Genomic DNA, 26,579 nt, shown 5'->3' with positions numbered 1-26,579 from the left:
TTGGGGGAAGTTTACTTTGTCTTGAGTCTTGAGTGGTGTTTGCCATGTAATCTTGTATAAGTCAGTTCATTCAGCTGAGCCCCAATTTTTTCATCTATATAATGAAAGGGTCAGGCTAAGCAATTTTCAAAGCTGTTTCTACCTCTAATATTCCATAATTTCAATGATGCTATAGTAGAAAAGCAAGTTGATGTAATGAAAAGTTCATTAGATCAGGATTTAGGAGATTAATTTGTGTCTCAATTCTGCTATCTTGTTATTGTAAATATTTAAATTTTCTGCATTACTTTCTTCTTCTGTAAAATAGGGATGATAGTTATTCATTCTTGGTCTGCCTGATTCTATTCATGTATATACTATGAGAATGTGTAGTAGTATTGCATTTGTACCAAGTACACCATAACAGGTTTTTAATTTCCAGGAGACTAGCAGGAATTTAGAGAATATCTCTCTATTTCAGAATTCATTCATCTTTTTGAACCCTGAGTGCTATTTCCAATGCTTAAGCATTGTCCATGGATTCTACTAGCAAGCCGAATTCACTAGAATTCTCTCTGGTAGAATGTAAGCTAGATTGTACAGTGGTTAGAGTCCAGGCCTGCAGTTAAGAAGACTTTAATTTAAATCTGGATTCAAACTATGACCTGGGCAAATCACTTAATCTCTGATTGCTTTGGTTTCTCTCATCTGAAAAATGAAACTAATAGTAGTATTTATCTCCTAAGGTCAGTGAGAGGATTCAATGGGATAAAAATTATCAAGTGCCTAGCACACAGTAAGTGCTATATAAATGTCCTCCTCCTCTTCCTCCTCATTATTATTATTTATCCTTGGAGGATGACTGCTGCACTTTTGCCTTGGTGGTTCCCATAGTACCTGAAACATAGTAGAGGCTTAATAGATGTTTGCCAATTGACTTGTTAGATGAAGAAAAGGAGGAGAAAAATAGGAAAAAAAGAAGAAAAGGGAGAAGAGAGGAAAAAGAAAAGGATCTACAAAATCAGAGTATGCAGAGTGCTTCTGATAATTGCCATCAAAGCCTGCCTAGGGCACCTGTGCCCTAAAGTGGTTGGTCTTAGCTAGTCTCAGAGAATGTTAGATAGACAGGAAAGCAACTGCCTTGTGACCACACAAACTCAGGGCAGTTGTCTTACACACTCCCAGTTGTCTTCCAACAATGTCCATGGCAGATATTTTCCTTTATATGTGATTACAAATTCCTTGAAAATAGAATCTGTATTATAAATATTGGTAGAATTGAAAATATTTTCTTATTAGCTTGAAAGGTAGCAATAAAGATTAGGGTATTTTTACTATTAGGTAGTCTTCCTAATCTTTTGCCCATTCAAACTTATCTCTTGAAACAAACTCTTTCCTCTAGTCGGTTGGTTTGGTTTTCTCCTTGGCCCACAAACTTTTTTTTTATTTGTTTATTTTTTCCTCTCCTTTTTTTTTCTCCAAATCACGTCCCCTTTGAGATTCAACTCTCGCCTGAATTTTCTATGAAACGTTGCCCAACTATTCTAGCCTCCATTCTTTATAATCATGTAGTGTTTTGCAGTATCACTGTATTGTTGTCTGTGTGTCCTATGCTTCTTGAGGGTATTGACTGTTTTTTGTAATGCCCATGACACCACACACACAGTTGGGCTCATAGAAAATGTTCAGTCTAGAAGAGAGCCATCCTTATAGAAGGCTCTGAGATTGAAGTAAACAGAGATGTTTAACATTTCACTTGGAGAAGAGAATTAATTATCAATTTAATTAAACTGAATTCTCCAAAAGCCAACAATGGTAATCAACTACTTCTGGGTCCTAGCCCATATGATCATAGAGATAAGCATGCAGGAGTTAAATATTCAAAAAGCTATGAGATAGATTTAGGATCCAAAAAGCCACAAAGCCAAAGATTAAATATATAATAGGGATAAATGTAAAGTTCTATACTTGGGTTAAAAAAAACTGCACAAGTGCAGGAAAGGTGTAACAAGATTATTTGTATGGAAAAGACCTGGCGGTTTTGTGGGATGAACATTAATGAAACGTGGCTGTCCTCCAAAAAACAAAAAACCTATCTAATTCAAATTTAAACTCCAGTTAGTGAAATATCATGCCTGGAACTAGAAAGGTCACATTATAATTTTCCTTAATTAGATGACATCTGAAGTACTGTATTCAAATATAAGTATCATATTTAAGAAAAGAAATTAACATGCTGGAGCATATCTGGGGATGGACATCTAAGGCACTGAAGGATTGATATTATATGACTGACAGAAAGAATTGAGGATGTTTGACCTAGAAACAAGAAGGGAAGATTTGGAGTTAGGCTGATAAAGGTTAAGGCACAATAGCTATTCTCAAGTATTTAGGATTTTCTCATCCTATGAATTAGACTGACTGAATATTTAATCTTCCTTGATACATATATCAAGTGGAATAAACTCACAAATTTTATTAACACAACTAAAGTGAAATCTAGGTTTGCAGCAGTCATCTGGGGGAATTTTGGCTACAAGTCTCCAGTAAATTATGCTCAATTTGGTTATCCGTAGTTCAAGAAATGTAATGATAATCAAAATCTGTTATTTCACTAGTGTCCATAACTCCTTTCACTCTCCCAGAACTGTCATCCAACACCTTAGTGGACAAATTTCACAAATTACTATGGCCAAAATAATTCATTAGAGAGTAGCCAGCCTGAGAGTAATGGGTTTTGCCAGACCCAACTAGGTTGGTTAGTAGAAATACAAATATATACAGATGGCTAAGTAGGACCTAAATAAATTGTTTTCTGCTGTTATATAGCCTTTGAGAGCCTCTGGTCACCTCTATCCCACTGTGAGACATCCAAGTAGAAAAGAGTAGTTTGAGGTTATTTTTGGTTTTTCCCTAAAGCTGAGGTAATCCACAAAATAAACTAAGATACATAAAGGTACTCATAGAGAAACAAGAATTAAATAAATTATATGTTTAATAGTCTTTTTTTAATAACTTTTTATTGACAGAACCCATGCCAGGGTAATTTTTTACAACGTTATCCCTTGCCCTCACTTCTGTTCCGATTTTTCCCCTCCCTCCCTCCGCCCTCTCCCCCAGATGGCAAGCAGTCCTATACATGTTAAATAGATTACAGTAGATCTTGGATACAGTATATGTGTGCAGAACCGAACAGTTCTCTTGTTGCTCAGGGAGAATTGGATTCAGAAGGTATAAATAACCCGGGAGGAAAAACAAAGATGCAAACAGTTTACACTCATTTCCCAGTGTTCTTTCTTTGGGAGTAGCTGCTTCTGTCCATCCTTGATCAATTGGAACTGAGTTAGATCTTCTCTTTGCGGAAGAAATCCACTTCCTTCAGAGCACATCCTCATACAGTATCGCTGTTGAGGTATATAATGATCTCCTGGTCCTGCTCATTTCACTCAGCAGGAGTTCATGTAAGTTTCACCAATCCTCTTTGTATTCATCCTGCTGGTCATTTCTTACAGAGCAGTAATATTCCATAACATTCATATACCACAATTTACCCAACCGTTCTCCCATTGATGGGCATCCCCTCAGTTTCCAGCTTCTGGCCACTACAAACGGCTGCCACAATATGTTTAATAGTCTTGAAAAAATAATGCAAGAATATTGCTTAGGCGCAGCGAGGCGGCACAATGGACAGAATGCTGGCCGTCCAAAGATAATAAAGGATGATAAGCGGCTATTTTCCCGAGAAGAGAGAAGCCTCAGGAAAGGCAGTAACAGCAACAATCCTGTCACGCAGAGCCGCAGGGCACGCAGGAACAATTAGGCGCCAAGCATTATTTTTCAGAGCGTTTCCCAGACGGAGAAAAGGAGACGCAGAGGATAAATTACGCCCCGGACGTAACTAGCAGGCGTCCCAAGCGGGATTCGGACTTGGCCGCTCCTGACTCTGGCTCTGTCTCCGTGGGGGCGGGGGGGGGGGGGGGCACCGCCGGGGCTGAGTAACAGCCGCGACCCTTTTTCGGCCTTCAGGGCCCTTTACAAGGCCCATTTCCGTGATTGTCTCTCGGCCGGCGTTTACGTAAGAATGCACGAGACACAGACGTCTCGTGGTCACGAAGCCCCTGGAAGGAGAAGCGCGGCCGAGCCTCCCCCTTCCAGCGGCTAGGATGTCCTGCGCCCGCCTTCCCCTCCTACCCGACGCTCTCGGCCCGGACGCTGGCCCGGACCGGCCGCCCCTCCTCCCGTTCCTGCTTAGTTCCGGCCTGAGCCAACACTCGGCCTCCGCCTCCCCGCCCCTCCCTCGTTTGCTGTGACTCTCTCTCCTGCGGCGGCTAGGTGGCGCTACGGCGCACGGAAAGCCGGGCTTGGGCCCGGGGCGGCTCGGGGGCCCGCGTTCGAATGTGGCCCCAGACACTTCCCCGCCGCGGGACGTGGGCGAGGCCCTTAGTTTTACGCACCTCAGCTTCCTCCTCTGTAACGCGGGCTGGGGAGAAAACGCAGCCTCGGCGAGAAACCCCAAAGGGGCCGCGGGGAGCGGGGTGCCCCCGGCCCGCCCGCGCCCGTAACGGTGTGGGGTCCGTGGCCGAGGCCTTGCCCGAGTTAGGGGCGCGGGAGCGCCCTGGCGACTTTATTGTGATTTGTCGTTCCTCTCCCAGCGCGTCGTCACCCTCGTTACTTTCCCAGGCACCAGTCACTGTGGCGGAGGCAAGCCTTGAACCCAGACCTCCGAGGCCAGCCTCCACGCCCTGCCCCGTCTCCCAGGAGCGTCTCCTTGTTCAGTCGCGTCCAACTCCTCCCCGCCCCGTCTGGGGTTTTCCTGGCAGAGACGCTTCCACGTCTGCCATTCCCCATCCCAACTTATTTTACAGATGAGGAAACTGAGGCACACAGGGCTAAGGCTTGCCCGGGATCTTGGTACAGAGGGTGATAAATCGAGACTGGTAGCAACATCAAACATCATCAAGTGTTTAGCGCTTCTTAGCAAGAATAACTAAATCATTAATTAATTAACTTTTTACTATTAACTAATTCACGAAATTAACTAATTAACTATTATTCCAGAATAAATTAATTGATCCATTAGGTTTAATTTGGTTAAATTAATTGATTAATTGAATTGAATTTAGTTAAATTAATTGATTGAAATTAAATTGTTTTAAAATAGAAAGCCCCCAGAGATCAGGCTAGGGGAAGTTCCATTCCTACCTTCTTCTACTCTGTTTCTTCCGGCTTTGCACAAGTAAACCACGGTTTCTGTATCCCCTCTCCCTTAAATGAGTTTTCCATGTTGTTTGTCCCTGAGCAGTTTGGCCAAGTCCCAAAAATTCCTATTTAGATTCTATTCTTCCTGGACTATAAAATCCCTAAAGGTGGAGATGGTGTCTTTTCTCTCCCTTGTGCCCTAAAAAGTGTTTGTTGAATTGTATTGAAGTCACTATGAGGTATTAAGTCTCAGAGGATTGAGGAAGGGGCAATGTGTACAAAATAGTGCCAAAAACATATCTTGCCCACTTCCAAAATTTGCCTATTATCCATTACCAGGATCATTTCAAGAAATCCACTGGAAGAATTAAGTAGAAGAGATAGGGCATGCTACAATATGTTCTCTGAACTTCAGAAATTAGAGCAGCTGTCAGAATGTTCTGCTCAGAAATAAAAAACAAAAAGGAATGATAAGATTTATAGCTGTGACTGAAGGATATCATAGGAACCCCAGGACAGAAGCCTATTAACGGCTCACAGAGCGGATTATCCAAAGGGTGTGTTGGGAAAAGAAAGACAAAACTGGAAAAGTGTGAGAAGATCAGGATAGTTAGAATTGTCCAAGAGGGAAGGATCCCAGCAAATGAAGCTCATCCTGAAAAGTATCACCAAATCCTAAGAACACTGGGGGAAATCTACTAACTCAATAAAAAGATGAACTTAAGAGCAGCACCCCCATTATGATGCAGAATCATAGATTTAGGGCTGAAAACAACTTCAGAGACCATCTATCCTGTCCAACCTCCTCTTTTGATAGATAAGAAAATGAGGTAAACTGACTGCTCTAAAGTCACATGGGGAGAAAATGGCACAGGGGAGATTCTGATCTCAAATTCAGCCCATTTCCTCTTTTACCAAGTCACCTCCAAGATTTCAAATCATCAAAGGAAATGGGGATGCCAGGGAGAGGAGCGCATTTTGCAGGGAAAACTGAAAGGAAGACGACATTCCTTTGGGGTGGGGATGGTAGGAGGAGGACATAAAATCCTTTATGAATTCCTGACTAAGGTAGGTCATTCTCAGGAATGTCAGAAAAGACGCCTGCTTTTCGCTGCTCTTTGGCAGGGGCACTGCCAGGGTGGTGCCCTCAGCAATGAGGGCTGGAACAGAAGCCAGAAACTTTAGAGGAAAAGATATGGCAGTGATATGAGGAAAAACAGCAGGTGGAATGTGTCTTGGTCTCTTACTCTGATCTTTGGATAAATTTGTCTCAAACCTGTCTATGATTTCAGAGCTCTATATTCTGACTTCTTTAGGATAGGCAGATGTGGGTAAGGAAGAGGAAACTTTTTGCAGGTCCACTTAACAGACTGGAGCAAGGGATCTGAGAGATTAGCAAAATGCCTTTACTTTATTACCTTCATCCTTTAGAAATGAAGACAGAACTATACAAGAGAAACTGTTGGAAAGGTTGTGGTGAGCAAGATACCAGAAACATGACTTAAATGAAATAAGACCCTTTTTTCTTTAAGAAAAATTTAAAAAGGGGATCTGTTCTTTAAATATATATAGTGAAAGTTATCAGAAGCAAAGCAACAAGAAGGTATAATTTGGTTTGGGGGGCTTTCTTCCCATTTGTGGAACATTTTACATTGATAAATGAATAACTTCCTCTCAAATATATAATTGGTGAATTCATCTTAAGGGTAGATAGGTTGAAAAACAGCAATAATAATAGCTAGCATTTTGTAGTGCTTTACAGTGTTATATCATTTGAACAGCCAAGTAGGTGCCATTATTCCTATTTTACAAATTAAGAAAGGTCACTAGTCATACAGGCAACCAGGTTGATAGACCACCAGATCCGAGAGTCAGGAAAACCTGAGTGTAAATGTGACTTGAGACACCTCCAAGCCACGTAATATCTAATATATGTTAAATATAGTAGAAATATCCAATTAAATCCAATTAAATAACACCTAAACAAGCCATGTAATATCTATCTGCCTCAGTTTCCTCAATAGCAATATGAAGATAGCAATAGAACCTACCTCCTTGGATTAGTGTAAGATTCAAATGAGATATCTGTCAAATAGTTAGCACAGGAACTGGTACTTCCTTCCATCCTAAAAAGGGGTAGAACTGAACCCCTAACACCATTCTTCTGAGTCCAAGATTAATGAACCTTCTTTCCCTTTTGTCTTTTATGCCATTGACAAGTTCAAATGCAGATGGTTATATATCTAAAACAGAAACAAATAAAGTAAAGGGATTCTTTGGAAAGAATTCAGATCTGGACATGGCTCTTTTCTCCACAATGAGGTGATTCAGACCAGTTCCAATGATCTTGTGATGGAGAGAGCCATCTGCCTCCCAGAGAGAGGATTGTGGGAACTGATTGTGGACCACAACATAACATTTTCACTCTTTCTGTTGTTTGCTTGCATTTTGTTTTCTTTCTCATTTTTTTCCTGTTTGATTTGATTTTTCTTATACAGCAAGATAATTGTAAAAATAGGTATGCATATTAGATTTAATTGGATATTTCTACTATATTTAACATAGATTACTTGCCATTTAGGAGAGAGGATAGGGGAAAGTGGGGAGAAATTGGAATGCAAGGTTCTGCAAGGGTTAATGTTGAAAAATTATCTGTGTTTTGAAAATAAAAAACTTTAATAAAAAATAGATAAAGGAAAGAATTCAAATCAAAAATCATACATGGGATCATAGACTGAGACTTAGAAGACTTTAGAAAGAATCAAGTCCAAATACCCCATTTTACAGACAACAAAACTGAGACCAAAAGAGGTTAAGTGTCTAAAATAAGAGTGGAATCCTGGTCTTCCTGATTCCAAATTTAGCACTGTCTACTATCTACTTTCCTTCTCAACTTGGGAAGGGCAGCAGAAGGGAAGCCAGAAGTCATCTCAGAAGCACACAGGGACTTGAATGAATAGCTAAGATTTACACAGCACTTTAAGATTTCCTGAGAATTCTCTATAATGATTTTATTTGTTCCCCACAAAAACTAGATTGGGCTAGGTTCTATGAGTATTAATTATTCCACTTTACAGATAAGGAACCTGTAGTTCAGGATGATTAAGTAAATTGATAGGATTCAAACCCAAGACTCTCCCCTTTCTTCCTAATCAGTGCTCTACATCTCTCAAATTTACCACCTCCTCTCTTTTCACAAGTTGGAGGAACTCTATTCTATCCTCTCACCTGGACTATTGCAGTAGTCCCCTACTTGATTTTCTTGTCCCAAGTCTCTCTTCTCTAATTCCTACCTGCCAAAGTGATCTTGCTATGGCTCAGGTCTAATCTCTTCACCTGATAAATTCTAGTGGCTCTTCACTACCTCCAGAACCCACTAGCAAGTCCTCTGGTTATAACTTGTCCCCTTCCTCCCTTTCCAGTCTTCTTTTACATTACTCTCACTCTAGTTACATACCTGTCCATCTCCTGTCTTCATGACTTTGGGCTATCTCCCAATAATGGAATGCTCTCGCTCCTCACTTTTAATTCTCTGAATTGCTGGTTTCCTTCACAAGGTCAGTTGAAGCATCATTTATTACATGAACCCTTTCCTCATCCCTGTAGTTACTAGTGCCCCCCTCCTAAAATTAGTGTTACATTCCTTTTCCAAACAGACTGTATATACATATGTGAACTCATCCCATTTGGCTCTGATATAACTGGAAGTAAATACTTTTTCTTAGTGAATCAAACAATCAAAGTTGAGTGTGAACATGGCCTGTAAATCTTGAATCAATCAAAACCATTATGTGAGACTAGATCATCCTATACTTTTCTTTCTTCTTTTTTCTTTTGAAGAAGCAATCAGGGTTAAGTGACTTGTCTAGGATCAGACAACTAGTGTTAAGTGTCTGAGGCTGAATTTGAATTCAGGTCCTCCTGACTCCAGTGCTCTATCCACTGCACCATCTGGCTGTCCCAACTTTCTATAAAAAGGGCAGTTTTATGGGGGAGGAAGAAAATTCTGGACATTTAGACTTAAAAGCTCTGGAAGAGAGAAGAGATCTCAAGGAAATTTCTGGTTCTTCAGGCACTGGTGGGAAGATCTAAGCTAAGGAGGGTACCAAGAGAAGGTCAACTTGCTCCATCCTCCTCCATCTTCCCCTCCCAATAATTGTCCATCCTCAGACACTGTCATATAATCTACTATTTCATTACCCAAATGTTTCCACATAAAATGGATTTTACCTTATCCACAAAAAGGGCAGGAGTTAACTAGAACTACAAATAAATGTAAAATTAGGCAGAGAACTCCACCCTTGGCTTGGTGTTAGATAATTTTTTATTACCAGAAACCTGAAACAATTATGACTGAACTCAGAACTTTTCATTTAAAAATCAACTCCCTTAATGCCAAAGAGAAGGAAACCAAGTGGACTTTAGCGGCCATTATATTGCTCCCTAGATTGAAAACAAGCTAATTATTGTAATACACTTTTATATGGCCATGCTCTCTCCTTGAGGGCAGGGAGTATCACTTTCGGCTCGGAATGATCCGAATTTAGCACTTAGCCTTCACTTAAGTAATGTGGATTGGTGGTTGATTTTGCACTTTCCCACACTATCTCTACAGTCAGAAGTCTAATTAGGAAGCAGAGCCGAGGGGCCATAGCTGAGTCAGAGAGGGTCAGCCCTGAGGAACTTAAAGGCGACTTGGAATGGTGATCAGAGCAATGGAAGTAGTGGTAAGGTCATTCCAGAATAGAACAGGGACAAAGCCTTGTAAATAATTAACTCAACAATCTTAGGACAGGATGTAATGTTGAATTCCTGGATTCGAAATTCAATTAAATTCAACAAGCATTTATTGAGTATCTATTATATATCAATCCCTGCTCTACGCACAGGTGATTAAAAAACAATCATCAAAATGTCCCTATCCTCATCCCTATAAGTCAGGGGAAATACAAAATGTCCACAGAAGAATGCATACAAAGAAAAAATTTGAAGGGAAACAAGGTCAACTGGGGGAATCCAGAAAGGTCTCATATGAGGTAGCCCTTGGCTGGATTGTGAAAGGATGCAGAATGACCAAGAGGCAGAGTTAAGACAGAGCTTTCCAGACATGGGGACAAACAGCCTGTGCAAAGATATGGAATGTTCTGTCTGAGGAAAAGTAGATATACTGTTTTTGTTAACATTTATAGCATGCAAAGGGGAATGATATTAAGGTTTTTAGTGGGGAGGGGAGCAGTGAGTTAGGGCTATATTGTGGGAGGTTACAAATTCCAAACAGATGAGGCTATATTTAATCCTAGAAGTAAGGGAGATAAAATGGAGTTTCTTAACTAAGATAATGAATGAATTTAGTTAATTTAAGATAATGAATGGCAAAATTGATTTTGCCACAATATGAAGAAGAATGGTTTAGAGCAAAACTTCTTAGACTTCTTAAACGGTGGGTCACAGCCCCATAAAGGGTCACATAACTGAATGTGGGGGTTGTGGAAAATTTGGCAACAATAAAAGGTATTAAATATTCTACCAAGACTAAATTCTTGATGTAAAAATAAACAAGCATTTTCATCTCATTAGTGTACAAATTTGCTTTCATTTTTAATAAATAGTAAAATTATATGTATATCAAAAAATGTTTTGAAATAATTTTTATGATTTATTATCAGTAAATGTTTGATTTGTATACCTATATACCTAGGGTCACATAAAAGTTTTATTGGGCAAAAAAGGGTTGCAAGTGGAAAAAGTTTAAGAAGCCATGGTTTAGAGAAGAGAGTCCAAGAGGGAGGTGACAAGGAAGCACTTGCTAGGTGGCTGTGCGAGTGGAGGGAAGGAAATAGATATTAGATGCTGTGAAAGACCAAGTGGTAATGCTTGTCAATTGATTATATGTTGAAGATATCTATATGGTTGCAAATTTGAATAACTGGAAGAATGGTGGTACCCTCAAACTGAGACAAGGAAGTTAAGAAGGTAAGGTTTTTTATTTTTTTAAAAGATGAGAGAAGATAATGAATTTGTTTTGATAATTGAGTCTGAGATGCTACTGGGGTATACAGATGAAGATACGTAGCAGCCAGTTGTTAATGCAATATTATAGCTCACGAGATAAATAATATAGATTTATTCTCTATAGGGATGATAATTGAACTCATGAGACCTAGTGGAATTGCAAAGGGAGAATGTAGAAAGAAAAAAGGAAAGGACAGAGCCCTGGAGTATATACACCCACATCCAGAGAGCAAGACATGAATAATGATACAGTAAATGAATCTGACCTAGAATAGTCGAAAAGTAGAATAACTAAGACAATTCAATGTATTGAAAACCTAGAGAGAGAGTATTTAGGAAGAGGAAATAGTCAATGGTAGTAAAAGCCACAGAAAAGTCTGAGATTGAATTTAGTAATTAGGAGATTTATGGTGACATTGGAGAAACAACTTTAGAGAAAAGAAGGTGATTCAAGTGGGCAAGAACTCTAAAAACCATTTAGTCTAGCTTTATTACTTTATAAATAGTACACTAAGATCCAGAAAGATTAATCACAGAATTTGAGAGTTGGAAAGAACCTTAGTAGATTAGTCCAACCCACACATGAAAGGAATAGCACTAAAATATATACGATATAATTGACTTATCCAAGGTCACAAAAGGAGTGAAGTCCAAAGTTGAGACTAGAATTCAGAAGCAAGAGTTCTAGGCGTCTGCTTTTGATTCCATACTGTGCTGCTGCCTCCTTCACTATTTATAGGGGTAATAAAAACACAATACAATGCAATATAACAATGTGGAATAAATATGAGGTCAGGAAATAGAACATGGAAAATAAATATTAGAGGTACTTAGATTCTTGGATGGTTCACTTTTTAAACCTTAAAACATTATGTAAAAATTATTATTATCATCTATAGTTTTGTTGGTGTGTACCAGATGCATTCCCTCTCCACCTTCTCTCCTGCAAATTCTTGTCCTCTTGAAAGTTTTTCAGATAGGATCCCCTCAACTTATACCTTTCCATCAATGGAGCATGTTGATTGGTCTTCATTCTCATTCTATGATCATATGATCAATTCACCTCTTTATCCAGTTATCTGTGACAACTTTGATGATAGTTTTTAATGCCTTTCATGTACAAATCAATGTTGGTAATTTTCTGTAGTCTACTTTTATCCATTATCCCTTTTTTTTTCATAAATCAAATTACATATAAAGATAGTAGGCTGGAGCACAGCAGACTGACGTTGAAGAGTAGATGATATGAATCCCAGTCAGATTCAATCTCACACCAGCTTTGTGATCTTGGATAAGTCACTTACCCTCTCAATCCCTAAACAGGATTTTAAGACTACAAGTTTCTGGCAAATAGCCAATCAGCAATGATGCAGAAATTTCCCTGGTGATTATCTCACTGATCTGGATTAAATGAAGAGGTGCTAAAATGATAAGGGAAATTGTGATTATAGGGAGTTTCTTATGCTAATAAATAATAAACGTAAAAGGAAAAAATGTGGAATGGGAGAAGGGATGAAGATAAGAAAACAATTAAGGTACATCATCCACTTAACTAGAATATGAAACTAGATTTAATAATAATAATAATTTAATTCATTGACTAGGATAAGAGCCAGATATGTATTTGCATGCAGCAAAGTAGAGAGTCATCATGGGGTCCATTCAACGAGAAGAGAAAGACTTAATTAATTGTTTTCAAACTATTGACTTAGTAGAGACATAAAAATGAGGGCTCATTCTATAACTAGATGCCAAAAGCTCAGACCCAAATATCTACCAAAAAAAAAAAGGTATTATAAAAAAAGGAAAGGAATTTATTTAATATCTAATTTAATTCACTAGGAAGGGGTGTAAATCCAAAAAAGCAGCAAGTAGAGTTTACTTCTGCAATACCAACATATAAGATAATGAAGGCACATTTTTTTTTTTTTTGAGCTTTGTGTAGAGAACTGGTTCCCAGAAATCCTGATCTTTTTGTTTTCTGAATTTCCATTTGAAGTGAAATCTTCAGTGATCACATGTCATTTTGGTCTAGTCATTTGGACTCTTTCTACTCCTCCTCTGTAAGATGAACATAAAATATAGCTCTCCTCTCTACCTTCACTTTAACTTTCAGAGACAAAAACAGGAAAATGACTTAAAAATCAAAACCGACACCTTTGAGTTCTATAGATGAAATATACTTTAAAAGGGAAAGTAAAAACAGTGGAACATCTCTGGCTTGAGTTTAATTCACAGAGTTGGATTTAATTCCTAATACTATGACTGGAAAGTTTTCTATTAAAAAAAAAAAAAGTCAGGACCTTTTCTTGATGAGAAGGTAAAAAATTGACTCAGTGATGAGCAAACTGAGTCCAATTTTTGTGCTTTTTGGCAATCTTTTTCAAAAGGACCTTGTTTGCTTACCCCAGAGCAGTGGGGTAAGAAGTGCTCACTGGAGTAAAGAGGAATATCACTGTGGCAAAACACAATCTCAGTTCCTTAATCCAGCTTCTTTTGATCTCAAAAGGTGGTAACATTCAGTTCGGAGTTCACTCATCTGTAAATTGCATCACATTTTCTCCGAGTTATTTAAGAAGCAGGTTTGGTTGTTTATTTTCAGGGCTTTTAACCAGCTAAAGGTAAGGAGAAGCATCTAAGACCAACTTCCAAAGAGATCTGCCTTCAGCACGAGACAAGAAAAGCAAAATGATTGAGCCTATGGGAAATCAGTATGTTGTGGCCAGACAAGTGTATTCACAAAATGCCTTTGGTGAAGAACATAAGAAGATGAAAAGATACCACAAGACAATTTTGGATCATTTCAGGATATGCTGTGGGTGAGCAATATCTTCAGTATTAGGCTTAATGATGAATGGGGGTCTGATTCCAAAATTCCTGAGCTTTCAGCTTCGTCGTTTTGGCTTTGACTCAAAGCTTCATTTTGTTTCTCATAGATATTTTTCTCTTTTGGCTTTCCAACTCTCCTACCACCTGCCAGAGTTGCAAGGATAATAATAATAATAATAATAGAACACCCTTTCAGCTCTCAATACAATCTGTCCAGAAAACCACTTTTACGGGAATGACTATCAATAGAGGCATGTTCCACTACCAGGAAGTCTTGCTAAGAGGCTGGGGAGATTAGGGGGTGAGGGATGAGGGCAGGAGAAGGCAGAGTTAAGGTGCAGGAGACAAAAGGGAAGTAGAACCTTTGACTTTATCTTTTGCATATTTACAACTTTGCTAATATGCTGGACCTTCAATTTGTCCATCTATGATCAGGGTTAGCTATATACTCAGACTTTAAATATGCTATGAACTATGGACTATCTATTTTTTTTTTATATTTTCAGGTGTTCCTCCCAAAAGGCCAAGAAAATTGCCCTTTCTTTGTTCCCTATAGCCTCTTGGTTACCTGCATATAAGGTAAAGGAATGGTTGCTCAGTGATATTGTTTCTGGCATCAGCACCGGACTGGTGGCTGTACTGCAAGGTAATCTTCTGGGAATTCTGATTACCAAATGTATGTAGACTTTGATGGGAGCTAGCTTAAGATTCCAGTTGTTTAAAGTAATAGAGCTTCCATTGTCTCGTATTTGCAGGTATGGCTTTTGCTTTGCTGGTGAACATCCCCCCAAGTTACGGGCTCTATGCAGCCTTTTTCCCGGTCATAGTCTACTTCTTCTTTGGTACTTCTAGACACATATCTGTTGGTAAGTGAAGTCATCATAGAGATTAAGAGTTCACTCTTCTTTGCTTTCTTGAATCTCATTTTTATTTTTCAACAGCCCTAAATCTGTCATTTTGTGCTCTATGGAAGAACAGAAATTACAGATGAAAATTTGTCTTAATTTTTTTTCAAATTATGTTTAAATGATAATTGTATTTTTAAGAAGCAGTTTCTAATCATAATTCATTTCTAATGTTAATTAGGTCCTTTTCCAGTTCTGAGCATGATGGTGGGAGCAGTAGTTACGAAAACAGGATTCACTGAAGACTCTGATAAAGTAGCTGCAGCTGCTGCTGTCACCATTCTAGCTGGAATTATTCAGGTCAGTGTTATCATGTGAAACACTACTGACCAATCAAACTTGGTCACTCGTCCCAGGTTGCTGTTTTCCCCTTAGGACATTCCAAAAATTGTCTTTTCTCTTCCTCTTTCCCCTGAGTTTTATCCCTATGTTACTTAACAGAATAATTTTAGATGGGTCAGTATTTTCAGAAACTGAGAGTTGAGTTTGCAAATACTATATATGAGGCAGAGTTCTAATTGGTAATTGGCACCTGGGGACAATTTAGAGCAGGGCACACACAGATCAATCCATCCAGTTGAGAATAATCATACAGATCTTGGAAGGAGACAAATGAGGGAAGGAAGTGGCAAGTTGGGGAACAGCATTAGATAAGAAGTTTGGGGCTCTTATGAAATTGAACCCTGGGAAAAGGGCAGAGTTATTGTGGAGCCATATGGCAAAGGGCCAAAGCAAGCCAGAAGACCACCATGAGGAAGAATCATTTCCTTCCCAAAGAAAAAAATTGGCATAATGGGGCAAATCCCCAATCACTTGGCCCTGATAGGAATAGAAATGAGATCCAGCATATAATTTTGAATATATTACTCATTTTGCAAATAAAGTTTGAAATTTGTTATTCAACAAAACACCCAGGTAAAAAAAATCAATAAAACAACTCAAAGAAGAGCCAAATTATGAAATGTTAAAGATGTCATAGAATCACTGAGATTTTACCCAAGACTTAAGGTAGTATTATTAGTGTCCTTTAAAAAAAATAATTTCTATGAATACATAAAATACGTAGCCCACAGAGAAAGTCATTTGAGCAACTCACAAAGACCATATTTACAAAAATGTCCAACTTTTTGTATCTTTGTGGAATATAGTTCATACTACTTGTCAAGGAAGTCAAATAAATAGACACATTGTAGACGAGCTCTCATTTGTCTAATGTTAAATTTGAACATCAACCCTGGCAATCTCCAATTAAGACTGGACATTCCAGATGCCCTAGGATGTATAGCTTTATACTTTTACTTGAATAGAGTAACTGGCTCAGAAGAGTTTCACACACACACACTGAATTGACAGTATCAAAATTGAATTTTTTGGATATCTAAAAGAACTAATATTTACATGACCTTGTCACCTAATTGACACAGTGGATAGAATGTTGGGCTTGGAATCAGGAAGACCTGAGTTAAAATATCACTTCAAACATTTACTAAGCTGGGTGACCCTAAACAAGTCACTAAAATCTTTATCTCAGTTTTCTTATCTGTAAAATAAGAATAATAATAACACATACTTTCTGGGGTTGTTGTGAAGGTAAAATGAGATACTATGTATAGTGCTTAGTAAACTTTAAATCATTATATAAGTGCTAATTATTATTATTATAAAAAATTTATTAGTGAAAGATATATAAAGGCATAGCTACTAGGCAAGTTCTACTATACAATTTTCCTCTTATTATCAATAACTTAATTATCAATAAATCTGAAGATTTTGAAGAACAAAAAAAGAATTGCATATAAAATCATGAAATGTGTTTAGTTTTTTAAAATGTATATTAATTTTAATTCCTGTTATTGCTTAAGAATGCTGAGATTATTCATCCCATTTGAAAATGGTGAAATATAACAAGGGAGGAGGGAAGCCTAAATTGGTACTATTCCCTGTAGTCAGAACACCAGGCTTTGGATTTTTATTTAACGAATACCTTTAATAATTATATAAATATATATGCATCTATTTGGACTTAACATACATTTCTACCATGTTTAATATATATTGGTCTATTCCCATCTAGGGGAAGGGTGGGAGAAGTTGTGTGTGTGTGTGTGTAGGGGGGGTTGGAACACAAAGTTTTGCAAGGTTAATATTGAAGAATTATCCATACATATTTTGGAAAAAATAAATTGCTTTAATAAAAAAAGAATATCTTTACATTCACAATAAATATTTGTTGATTGTTTAGGCTGTTGGGATAACTTGGTATTTAATATTGACAATGACTTTGTGACTTTCCTTTTCAGCTCGCCCTGGGAATATTACAGGTTGGATTCATAGTTGTCTACTTATCTGAGTCACTAATTAGTGGCTTCACAACAGCTGCAGCAATTCATGTTTTAGTGTCCCAGCTGAAATTTATACTCCAGCTCTCAGTCTGTTCTCAGACTGACCCTTTTTCAATTTTCAAAGTAAGTATTTCTGTAGTCTTAGTATTTTTCCCCCAAGAAATTTCTTCCTGCCCTAATTTCCAATGTTTTTTCTTTCTTCCCCACGCAAGTAGAAAGCTAATAGAATTAATTTAGACCAAGGAATATTAAGTAGTAGAATAAACAATGATTCTACAAATCATACTGAATTAGATACTAATGAAAAAGTAAGATATATTAGAAAAAGCATTGTAGTCACTGGAGTCAGAAGACCTGAGTTCCAATCCTATTCTGACACTAATTTCATTCATGACTGTCAGCAAGTCATTTAGTCTATATTGGCCTCTAATGGGGATAATAATACTTATGTTATCTACTTCATAGTATCGCTGGAAAGTCATTCGTAAACCCTAAAATACAAGTCTGGGTAGCTATTATTAGAATAAGAAAAGAAGAAGAGCTGAAGAAGGCAATTTTCAATTATTATAATTTATATTCTTACTCTTGGAATATATAATTATTAATAAATCACTACTCATTAATAACAGTAACTTAAAACCACATCTCAATCTCAATTCTTGAGAATTCTAAAAGTGAGAGAGGGAGAAGTCAATGTGTAATTATCACTTTTCAAATCCTTATAATTTCCCCTATGTTCTTGAAACTTTATTATTTAATTCAATCAGTCAGATGAAATGTTGTTTGTTTTTGTTTGTTTTTAGTCATATTCATCTCTTCATTATTTGAAGTTTTCTGGGCAAAGATATTGGAGTGGTTTCCCATTTCCTTTTCCAGCTCATTTTACAGATGAGGAAACTGAGGCAAACAGGGTTAAATGACCAGAGTCACATAGCTAAGAAGTATCTGAGGCCACATTTGAATTCATAAAGATGACTTCCTGACTCCAGGACCCAGCACTTTAACCACTGCACTGCCTAACTGACAGATTCATACTGCTAATTTAATCAGATTAGAAATATTTCCTTCCAAGTATCAAGTTCCTATTCGTAAATAAAAACAGATTCACTTTGAGAGGTCTGGTTCAACCTTTAGTCTTCTCCTTCGAAGGACTATTGAATATGTTCTTGAATCATCCTTTATACTTTAGTCAAATGTTAAGGATTCAAGACTAAATTTTAGTTTTGATCAAGTAGAACCTCCATAAACTAATCCATCTACTCTTTTTCCATTAAAACTAAAAGGCAAAGGACTCCCAGGAGATGTGAGTTCCTAATAAACTATTTTGTGCTCATATTCTATCATCTAAGACAGTGGTTTCCAAATTTTGGAGACCAGAGGATGGAGAAGTGATGACCTGGGTGTGTTAAAGAGAGAAAATGGAAAGATACACTCTCAGAGGAATTGATTGTGACTCCAATTTTTCATAGGAGAATACAGAATAATTGTGTAACAAAGAAATATACCTTCAAAGGCATGAAAGCAGAGGAAAAAATGTAAAAATTTTGAGGCATGTCCATGGAGTTTTTCTTCTGTCAAAACGATTATCAAAAGAAGTACTGGAATTCTGCTCCAGGATACTTATTTAGCCTCACTTTATGATTCTTATGTCTTCTCCTGCCATCTACATAGGAATTGTCACCTAAGAGTACCGAATTAACATGAGAGCACATTTGTTCTCAATTTGTTGTCTCTTTCCTCAAATAACTTGTTTTTCTGTCTTTGAAAAAAAAAATATATATATATAATTGTATTGGGTGAATATGTAATTCCAGAGATTTTTTTTTATTTTTTAGGTACTAAAATTTATCTTTACACAAATTGAGAAGAGTAATATTGCAGATCTTGTGACATCTCTCATAGTGCTGATAATTGTGTTCATAGTTAAAGAATTAAATCAGAGATATAAAAACAAACTTCCAGTACCCATTCCAATCGAACTCATCATGGTAAGTGTTTATCAGAAACCTTCCTTTCTTGGAACTAGTGCTTAAAATTGCTGCTTGTTATTTATATACATTCTCTGTATTTCTCATACATACTTGTATGACCCTGAGACATTAGCAAACCCAGGATCTTATGAGTTCCCTATATACAAAACAAGACTATGGCATTGGGGAACATCAGCAGATTGGAGGAAGTCAAAGGACTTGAATTAAAATTCTGAGTCTACTACTTGCTACCTATATGACCTTGGATAAATCATTTTTTTCTCTAGCTCAGTTTCTTCATCTACAAGAGGAAGGGGTAGTACTAGATGACTTCTAAGGTCCTAATCAAGATCTAAAGCTATCATCCTTGTACAATTCAAAGTTTAATAATTTTTTATGATTTTGGACTCTGTCCGAATAGAAATATGGATGGCAAAATTTAGAATTAAGGGAAAAGTCTATTTCCATATCAGTTCATTTTTTAATTTTCAAATTTCATCAAGTTCTCTGTATATCAGCAAAGTTGTTCTTTTTTAGAATAAGTTTTGTTTACAAGAACAACACTCTTTATTCTGGCATCTCTTTCATTGGTCCTATTCTATCAACTCTCTTAATCTTTTTAATTTGGGGCCTTCTTTGTCCCTTCAACATATTTCTTGATACTGAGCTGCTAGCATGTAGGGACATACTACATGCTGTAAATAAATCAAAATGTGAGAGAACCATCTAATATTTGCCCATTTCCAATTTTTTGAGCTTCTTATAATCTATAAAATGTCATCTCTTAGAATTCAGGGACTATGTCTTTCTAATTTCTTGTGCACAATAATCAGGGCATTATGAACATTTAATAAATATGAAAATATAGGAAGGATTCAGTATAGATATTTTTCCATACCAAATCACAGTTCATCTCTTTGTGACTTAGTAAAATCCTACTGCATTATGGACTTGGTCCTGGTTACATGACTAATAAGTGTAAGAGACAAGATTTAAACCCAGATATTCCTAACTACCTATCATCTACCTATCTATCTATTCAGCTATTTACCTTTCTTCCTGACACATATATATCCATATATCCATATTTCTGATTTTATTTTTATGTATATATAATCACTCTATCCACTATACCATGGTACTTCCTATTTAATAAATATTAATAATAAATCTTGTTGCAGTAGCCAACAAACAAAATTTAACAGAAATGCCTTGCAATGCCAGGATTGGGAGATAGAATTAATATGTGTATAGACTACCACTGCTAGCTATTAAGAACTATTTGCAGGTTAGGAAATTAAAGGAGGGAGTATTTGGAGGACCAAGTCAAAGGTCAGGGGAAAAAGAAAAGGATTTTGATTTAGCATACCTAAGAAATTTGATCTGGGGGTGGGGAGAGCAAGAATTTGAATCTTATTACAAGAAAGAAGTGGTTTTCTGCCTTTCCATGTATCACAGAGTAAAAATGCAAAGATGAGGGAAAAAAAGTAAAACCAAATGAGATAGAGTCTTTTATGTGAATCATAGGATTCTACCATGGGTAATTTATTGTTTTGTGGGGCTTTTTTTTCAGACAGTCATTGCAGCAGGAGTGTCCTATGGTTTTGATTTTGAAACCAGATTTAAGGTGGCAGTGGTTGGTAAAATGGAAAGTGGGTAAGTGTGTTCTTTTTTAAAAAATCCTTCCCAAGCATGATCCTTGGCTTAAACAGTAGGATTATTAACAGATGAATAATTTTAAATTGAAAAATATATTGTCAAAGCCCTGTCACAAGATAATTTCTTAGATCTCTTCCTCAGTTGATTATGAGGATTGGAAGGAAAGGAGAAATCATACAATTTTTTAAAAAGCATTTTTCATATACAAAATTGCACAAGGACATATTGGCCAGCTGGATGGGAGCCTATTTAGGGACCCATAAACAAGCAAAAATTGCAGTCATCTAAAGAGTAGAAATAGGCAAAATAAACCAGCTTTTCAAGAAGAAGAATCAAACAAAACTAGGTCCCATTAATATATTATTATAAACAATATAAGTGTTTTGGTTAAGTTGCCAAAACCAAGTTCTCCAAGTTCAAAAGAGACAAGTAAGAAATAATCTGTATGCTGCTTTGGCAATAGGCACAAAATGTCCTTTCTGATGTTCATTTTGAAAACACGAGCAAAACCATTCCAGCAGACCAAGGAAGGACCCACCTCCTGACAGAGAGGTGTTAATTTCAAGATGCACAATGAGACATTTGAGGGGAGATAGCTGCTATGGAAATTTGCTTTGTTTGAACACATGTATTTGTTAAAGATAGTGAGAGAGGGGAGTTGTTTTTCTTTGTTTTTGGAAAGGAAGGAAAAATAATTTTTTTCTGGGAAAAAGAAGCAAAAACAAAAAACAACAACAAAACCCAAACCCTAAAACCCTGGCAAAACATTTGCTACCATTGGAAAGAAATATGGAAGATGTAAGTCACCACCAGTAGAGTGGAATTGAGATGTGCATTATATTTTTTTCTGTTCATTTTGTTAAGATATATGTAGTTATCAATCTTATGCATTTTAAAATAATATTTAAGGTCAAGCATGACATAATGGCAAGTCTAGAAGCCAGAATCAAAACTATGAGTATTTTCTATGTCTTCCATTTGTCAGCTGTGTGAATTTGGTTAATTTTTTTTTTTTTTTACTTTTTCTGAGGCTGTTTTCTAATCTAAAAGGTAGTTGGTAATCACATATATATTGCCCACTTTCTAAGATTTTGGGCAGGATCAAGTGAAATAATATATGTAAACTGCTTTGTAAGCTGGTAGAACAATATATAAAAGTAAGGTGAAAATATTCAACATCCTTTCTGATTTTTGCTTGCTTTCTTCCTTTCCTCTATTCTTTTTTTTGGGGGGGAGGGGTAATGGTGGCGTGGCAATCAGGGTTAAGTGACTTGAACAGGGTCACACAGCTATATATATATATATATATATATATATATATATCTGAGGCTACATTTGAACTCAGGTCCTCTTTACTCCAAGGTCCATGTTTATCCACTGGGTCACCTAGCTACCCCAATTCTCTGAGCATAATATTAATAATCACTATTTGTGATTTGCAAAACACTTTACCTATCTCATTTGATCCTCAAATAACCCTCTGAGATAAGTGTAATTATCATCCCCATTTTATAGATGAAGAAACTGAGACATAGAAAGGTTTTGACTTGCCCAGGATTATACAGATAATAAGTATGTAAGGCAGGACTTAAATTTGAGTCTTCCTAACTCCAAGTCCAGCCCTATATCTATTATACCACTTGGCTGCCTACAACAATTTTGTGCAGCATCAATTTTCCTCAGCTAATTTCTTAGTGTTCTGTTCTCACAAAATATGGGATGATTTCCTCTCTATTGAGCAAAATTTTCTTGTTTTGTTCTTCTCAGAATTATGGTGTTTTGTTTCGTTTTGTTTTGTTTTTTAAGTAGCCCTCACTCACCATACATTCTATTATAGGGATAGCTTTTTGCAAGTGAGAAGCAGTATGGTGTAATGGATAGGGAAGAGGCCTTGAAAACCAGAGATCCCTGAGTTCAAATCCTCTGAGACATGCTGTGTGAACCTTGACAGTTGCTTAACCTTTCACTGTTCCAGGTAACTCTAAAACTCTATGCTGAAGAGAAAGTATTGGTTCATATTTATAATAGGTGTCTTCTCAACTGGAACTTGCCTACATGCAAAAAAATCATAGTTCTGGTTCCATACTCAGAGGTTTGGGTTGGTGGTGTTTTTTTTTAATTGAGTCTATAAAGGTGTAAATTTAATAGCATATTGTTTTGTCTATACTAATTGAAAAGTATGCAAGTTTCTCTCCCGCCTTTGGGTCACATTTAGAGTATTGGATCAATTTCAGACAGTGCTTTATAAGACAGATTCCAGTACTTCTAGTTTTGCCAAGTTTTCATGAACTCATGCTTGAGAGATAAGAACTATCTTAACTCTAATCTCAATTTCAGATTTAAGGCACCTTCTTTATCCTTTAAGAATAATTTGCAAGATATCATCGGGGATGCCTTCTCCATTGCAATTGTTGGATTTGCAGTAGCATTTTCTGTTGCAAGTGTATATGCTATTAAATATGATTATCACATTAATGGAAATCAGGTAAATCTAAAACTTATACTGGGCCTACGTAAAACACTTTAAAAAATATATATTTTTTGTTTTCTGGGAGTTGTTTTTCCCAAAACAGCGCTGGTCACTCTTAAAAGACTACCTTGTGTTTCATTGCAGGAGTTAATTGCCTTTGGATTGAGTAACATAGTTGGTGCATCATTCAAAGGTTTTGCTGCTAGCACTTCTCTTTCCAGATCAGGTGTTCAGGAAAGCACAGGAGGCAAAACTCAGGTATTTTAAGATCTTTGCTACTAACTACCTGCACATTAATTAATTGTAATATCACAGACAAGATGATTGAGTAAATTTGTGATGAGAGTCTCCTACTTTTCCAGATTGCCGGGTTACTATCAGCTATTATTGTTTTGATAGTCATTTTGGCTATTGGATTTCTTCTGCAGCCATTACAAAAGGTAATTCTTTCTCTCATTTTCTGGGAATAGAAGGGATTCCTTCTTCCCTTCATGAGCTAGTGCTTCATCAACTCAAGAACCAGAGGAGAAGAGGAGGCAGGTTAAAGTTCTTTTGCCTTAACAGATCCCAATGTTTGGATTAACCAGACACATTTTTCATTTTCCCCAGCAACTTTTTATAAATGTCAGGAATGCAAATACCTCACCTCCTTTATCATGTCAGTGAGGCTCAAGTATAATATGTCATGTCGAGAGAGGAGGACTCGCTCTTGGCACCAGAGTTTGAGTCAGAACTGAGGACTTACTGCAGTCAGTTCCTCCATTGGAGAATGGCGCTGCCAGCCACACCGCTGCCTCTCACGGACACTCCTCCCGCTCCCCAGGGATTGATTTGACTCCAAGACTGACAGATTCTAGGAACAGCAGCGAGCATCGCTGACCCCTTGCCCAAACCGGCATCCCAGACCTGAAACCTGGATGCCCTTCTACCCATTTTGCTGGGCTATGTTTCCCAAGGCAGATAGATGGCACAATGAATAAAACCTTTGGTCTTGGGTCAGGAAGACCCAAATGCAAATTTTTTCTCAAAAACTTACTAGCTGCAAGACTTTGAGTAAATCACTTTCCCCTGTTTGCCTCTGTTCTCTCATCTGTAAAATGAACTGAAGAAGGAAATGGCAAACCATTCCAGTATCTTTAACAAGAAAACCCCAACTGAACCAACCCAACAACAGCAATAATGTTCCCCTAGTTTCTCCAGCTCACTTCAATTTAATCAATATTTATCAAAGATTCCTACTATTCAAGGACTGTGCTAAGTCAGACAAACACATAAATAAAATAATTCCCTTTCCAAAGAAGTCTATATTCCTCCAGAGAACCACAACGAGGATGCATATAAGTAAATACTAAGCCCTGACAAAATAAAAGGAAGCAATTCCAAGGAACAAATTTCTATCAGAAAAAAATAATAGCAAATTATAGAAAATGTCTGATTTATAGCATACTATGTGACATCCAGTAAATTGTTAGCTATTTATAATACTAGTACATAGAGCATGGTATGACAATGCTTTGTCACAGGCAGCTAGGAGCTAAATGACGCCGTGATAGTGTGTTAGATAGAATAAGGAAGATCCTAATTCAAATCCAGCCTTAGACACTTACTTAGGCTTGTCTAAAGCTGTCACTTTTTCCACTGTGTCATCCAGTTGACCTGACTCAGGAATGTTCAACTCTGGGCAAATCAAGGAACTGCCATTGGTTTCCTCTTCTATGGAATGGGGAAATAATTTCTGGACTTGTGAGGATAAGACAAGATAGTCTTGTCTTGTAAAACACTTTAAGATTTAAATGAAACACACCAGGGAATATGGATGGGTTTATAACTAAATTTTTCATCTTTTTTTTATACTTTTGCTGAAATGTGGACTTAATCTAAGATTCCTGTCTTCTCAGTGTAATCTAGAGAAATTCCCAATAAATTAGGCTGTTTTAGATGAGGGTGCTGTGTAAGTTTTACTCTGAGGATATGGCGATCCTCTCCTTATGCTATGCTTATTATTTTTATTGACTTCTAAAAAGGTCAACAAGGAGAGCAAGGGAAGTGACATTTGGACTTAAAATACATCTTGTAAAATTAAAAGAATTAAATCCCTGCATAATATAGACAATAATAGGAAAACCTCAAAAGAGCCCAAACATAGATATATCCCTACATATATGTACATACATAAGCACATAAAGAAATACTAAGCCTTATTGCTTTTTCTGTAAACTGTATAACTAGGATCAATTAATCCCCCAAAAATACCAATTTAGCTGACATTAACTTTAGAAAAATTAATAAAACCTAACCCATTTTAACCCATTTAGTTCCCCTTCCATCTTCTACTGAGCAAGTAGAAGATTCCCTTCTAGAAATAATGTTCTTATGATTCTTTGATGTTTAATCCACCTAAAACAAAAGTATCTATTTTTTCTAACTCATGACACTGGGACATTTTATATAAAGAACAAGGAATAAGTTATTTCAAAAAAAATTTAAGTGGCTTCAATTATTCTTCCTTTTATTTGAGAAATATTATTGTTTAGTCATTTTTTGGTCATATCTAACTCTTAAGACCAAATTTGGGGTTTTCTTGGCAAAGATATTGGAGGTATTGCCTTTTCCTTCTCATTTTGCAGATTAGTAAATGACTTAATTAAATTAATTAAATGACTTGCCCAGACTCACACACAGCTAATAAGTGTCTGAAGCTGGGTTTGAACTCAGGAAGAGGAATCTTCCTGACTCTAGTCCCAGAACTATATCCATTGGGCCATATAGCTTCCTTGACTTGGGAAGTAATTAATTTAATTTAAGTCAATAATCACTACTAGAAGTAGTGAATGGTGCTAGGAAGATAAAGACCAAAATGCAAGTAATCTCTCCTACCTAAAGGAATCTATGTGGTTCTGGAAGAAGCAATACATATCAGGATAAAGAAAAACAAAATATATACGGAATAATTTCAAAACCTTCTTTATTCTAAGAACTTAAGAGGCTAAAGAAACAAAATTTGAGTCAGCTAAATTACACAAACAATCCTCTGCTCTAGAATGGCTAGTTTGCTTTCTAAAGATTTTGAAATTCAAAAGAAGGAGTATCTCCACCAGGATCATTGTAGTGGGCCACCTTGCTTTAGAGAACTGTGGGGCTCATTAGCAACTTATTGGCTATTAGGAGCTGAGATTTTTTATTGAAATCTCTCTGGAATCTCAAGGAGTGGCAC

General features: G+C 36.9%; 1 protein-coding gene across 1 annotated transcript in view; it reads left to right on the top strand.

Annotated features, from left to right (window-relative positions):
• Positions 1-13,806: 13,806 nt before the first annotated feature.
• Positions 13,807-26,579, top strand: part of SLC26A3 (solute carrier family 26 member 3) — a 31,828-nt gene continuing 19,055 nt past the window's right edge. Inside the window, exons 1-10 of the mRNA XM_031938763.1 lie at positions 13,807-14,002; positions 14,519-14,665; positions 14,775-14,885; positions 15,106-15,224; positions 17,225-17,389; positions 19,102-19,254; positions 20,810-20,892; positions 23,233-23,380; positions 23,510-23,623; positions 23,728-23,805. Coding sequence (XP_031794623.1) covers positions 13,879-14,002; positions 14,519-14,665; positions 14,775-14,885; positions 15,106-15,224; positions 17,225-17,389; positions 19,102-19,254; positions 20,810-20,892; positions 23,233-23,380; positions 23,510-23,623; positions 23,728-23,805 — 1,242 coding nt within the window. The 5' untranslated portion in view covers positions 13,807-13,878. The remainder of the gene's footprint in view (positions 14,003-14,518; positions 14,666-14,774; positions 14,886-15,105; positions 15,225-17,224; positions 17,390-19,101; positions 19,255-20,809; positions 20,893-23,232; positions 23,381-23,509; positions 23,624-23,727; positions 23,806-26,579) is intronic.

This window comes from Sarcophilus harrisii, chromosome 5 (genome assembly GCF_902635505.1).
Source record: "Sarcophilus harrisii chromosome 5, mSarHar1.11, whole genome shotgun sequence".
NCBI lineage: Eukaryota > Metazoa > Chordata > Mammalia > Dasyuromorphia > Dasyuridae > Sarcophilus > Sarcophilus harrisii.
This window is presented reverse-complemented; position numbering and strand designations above follow the sequence as displayed.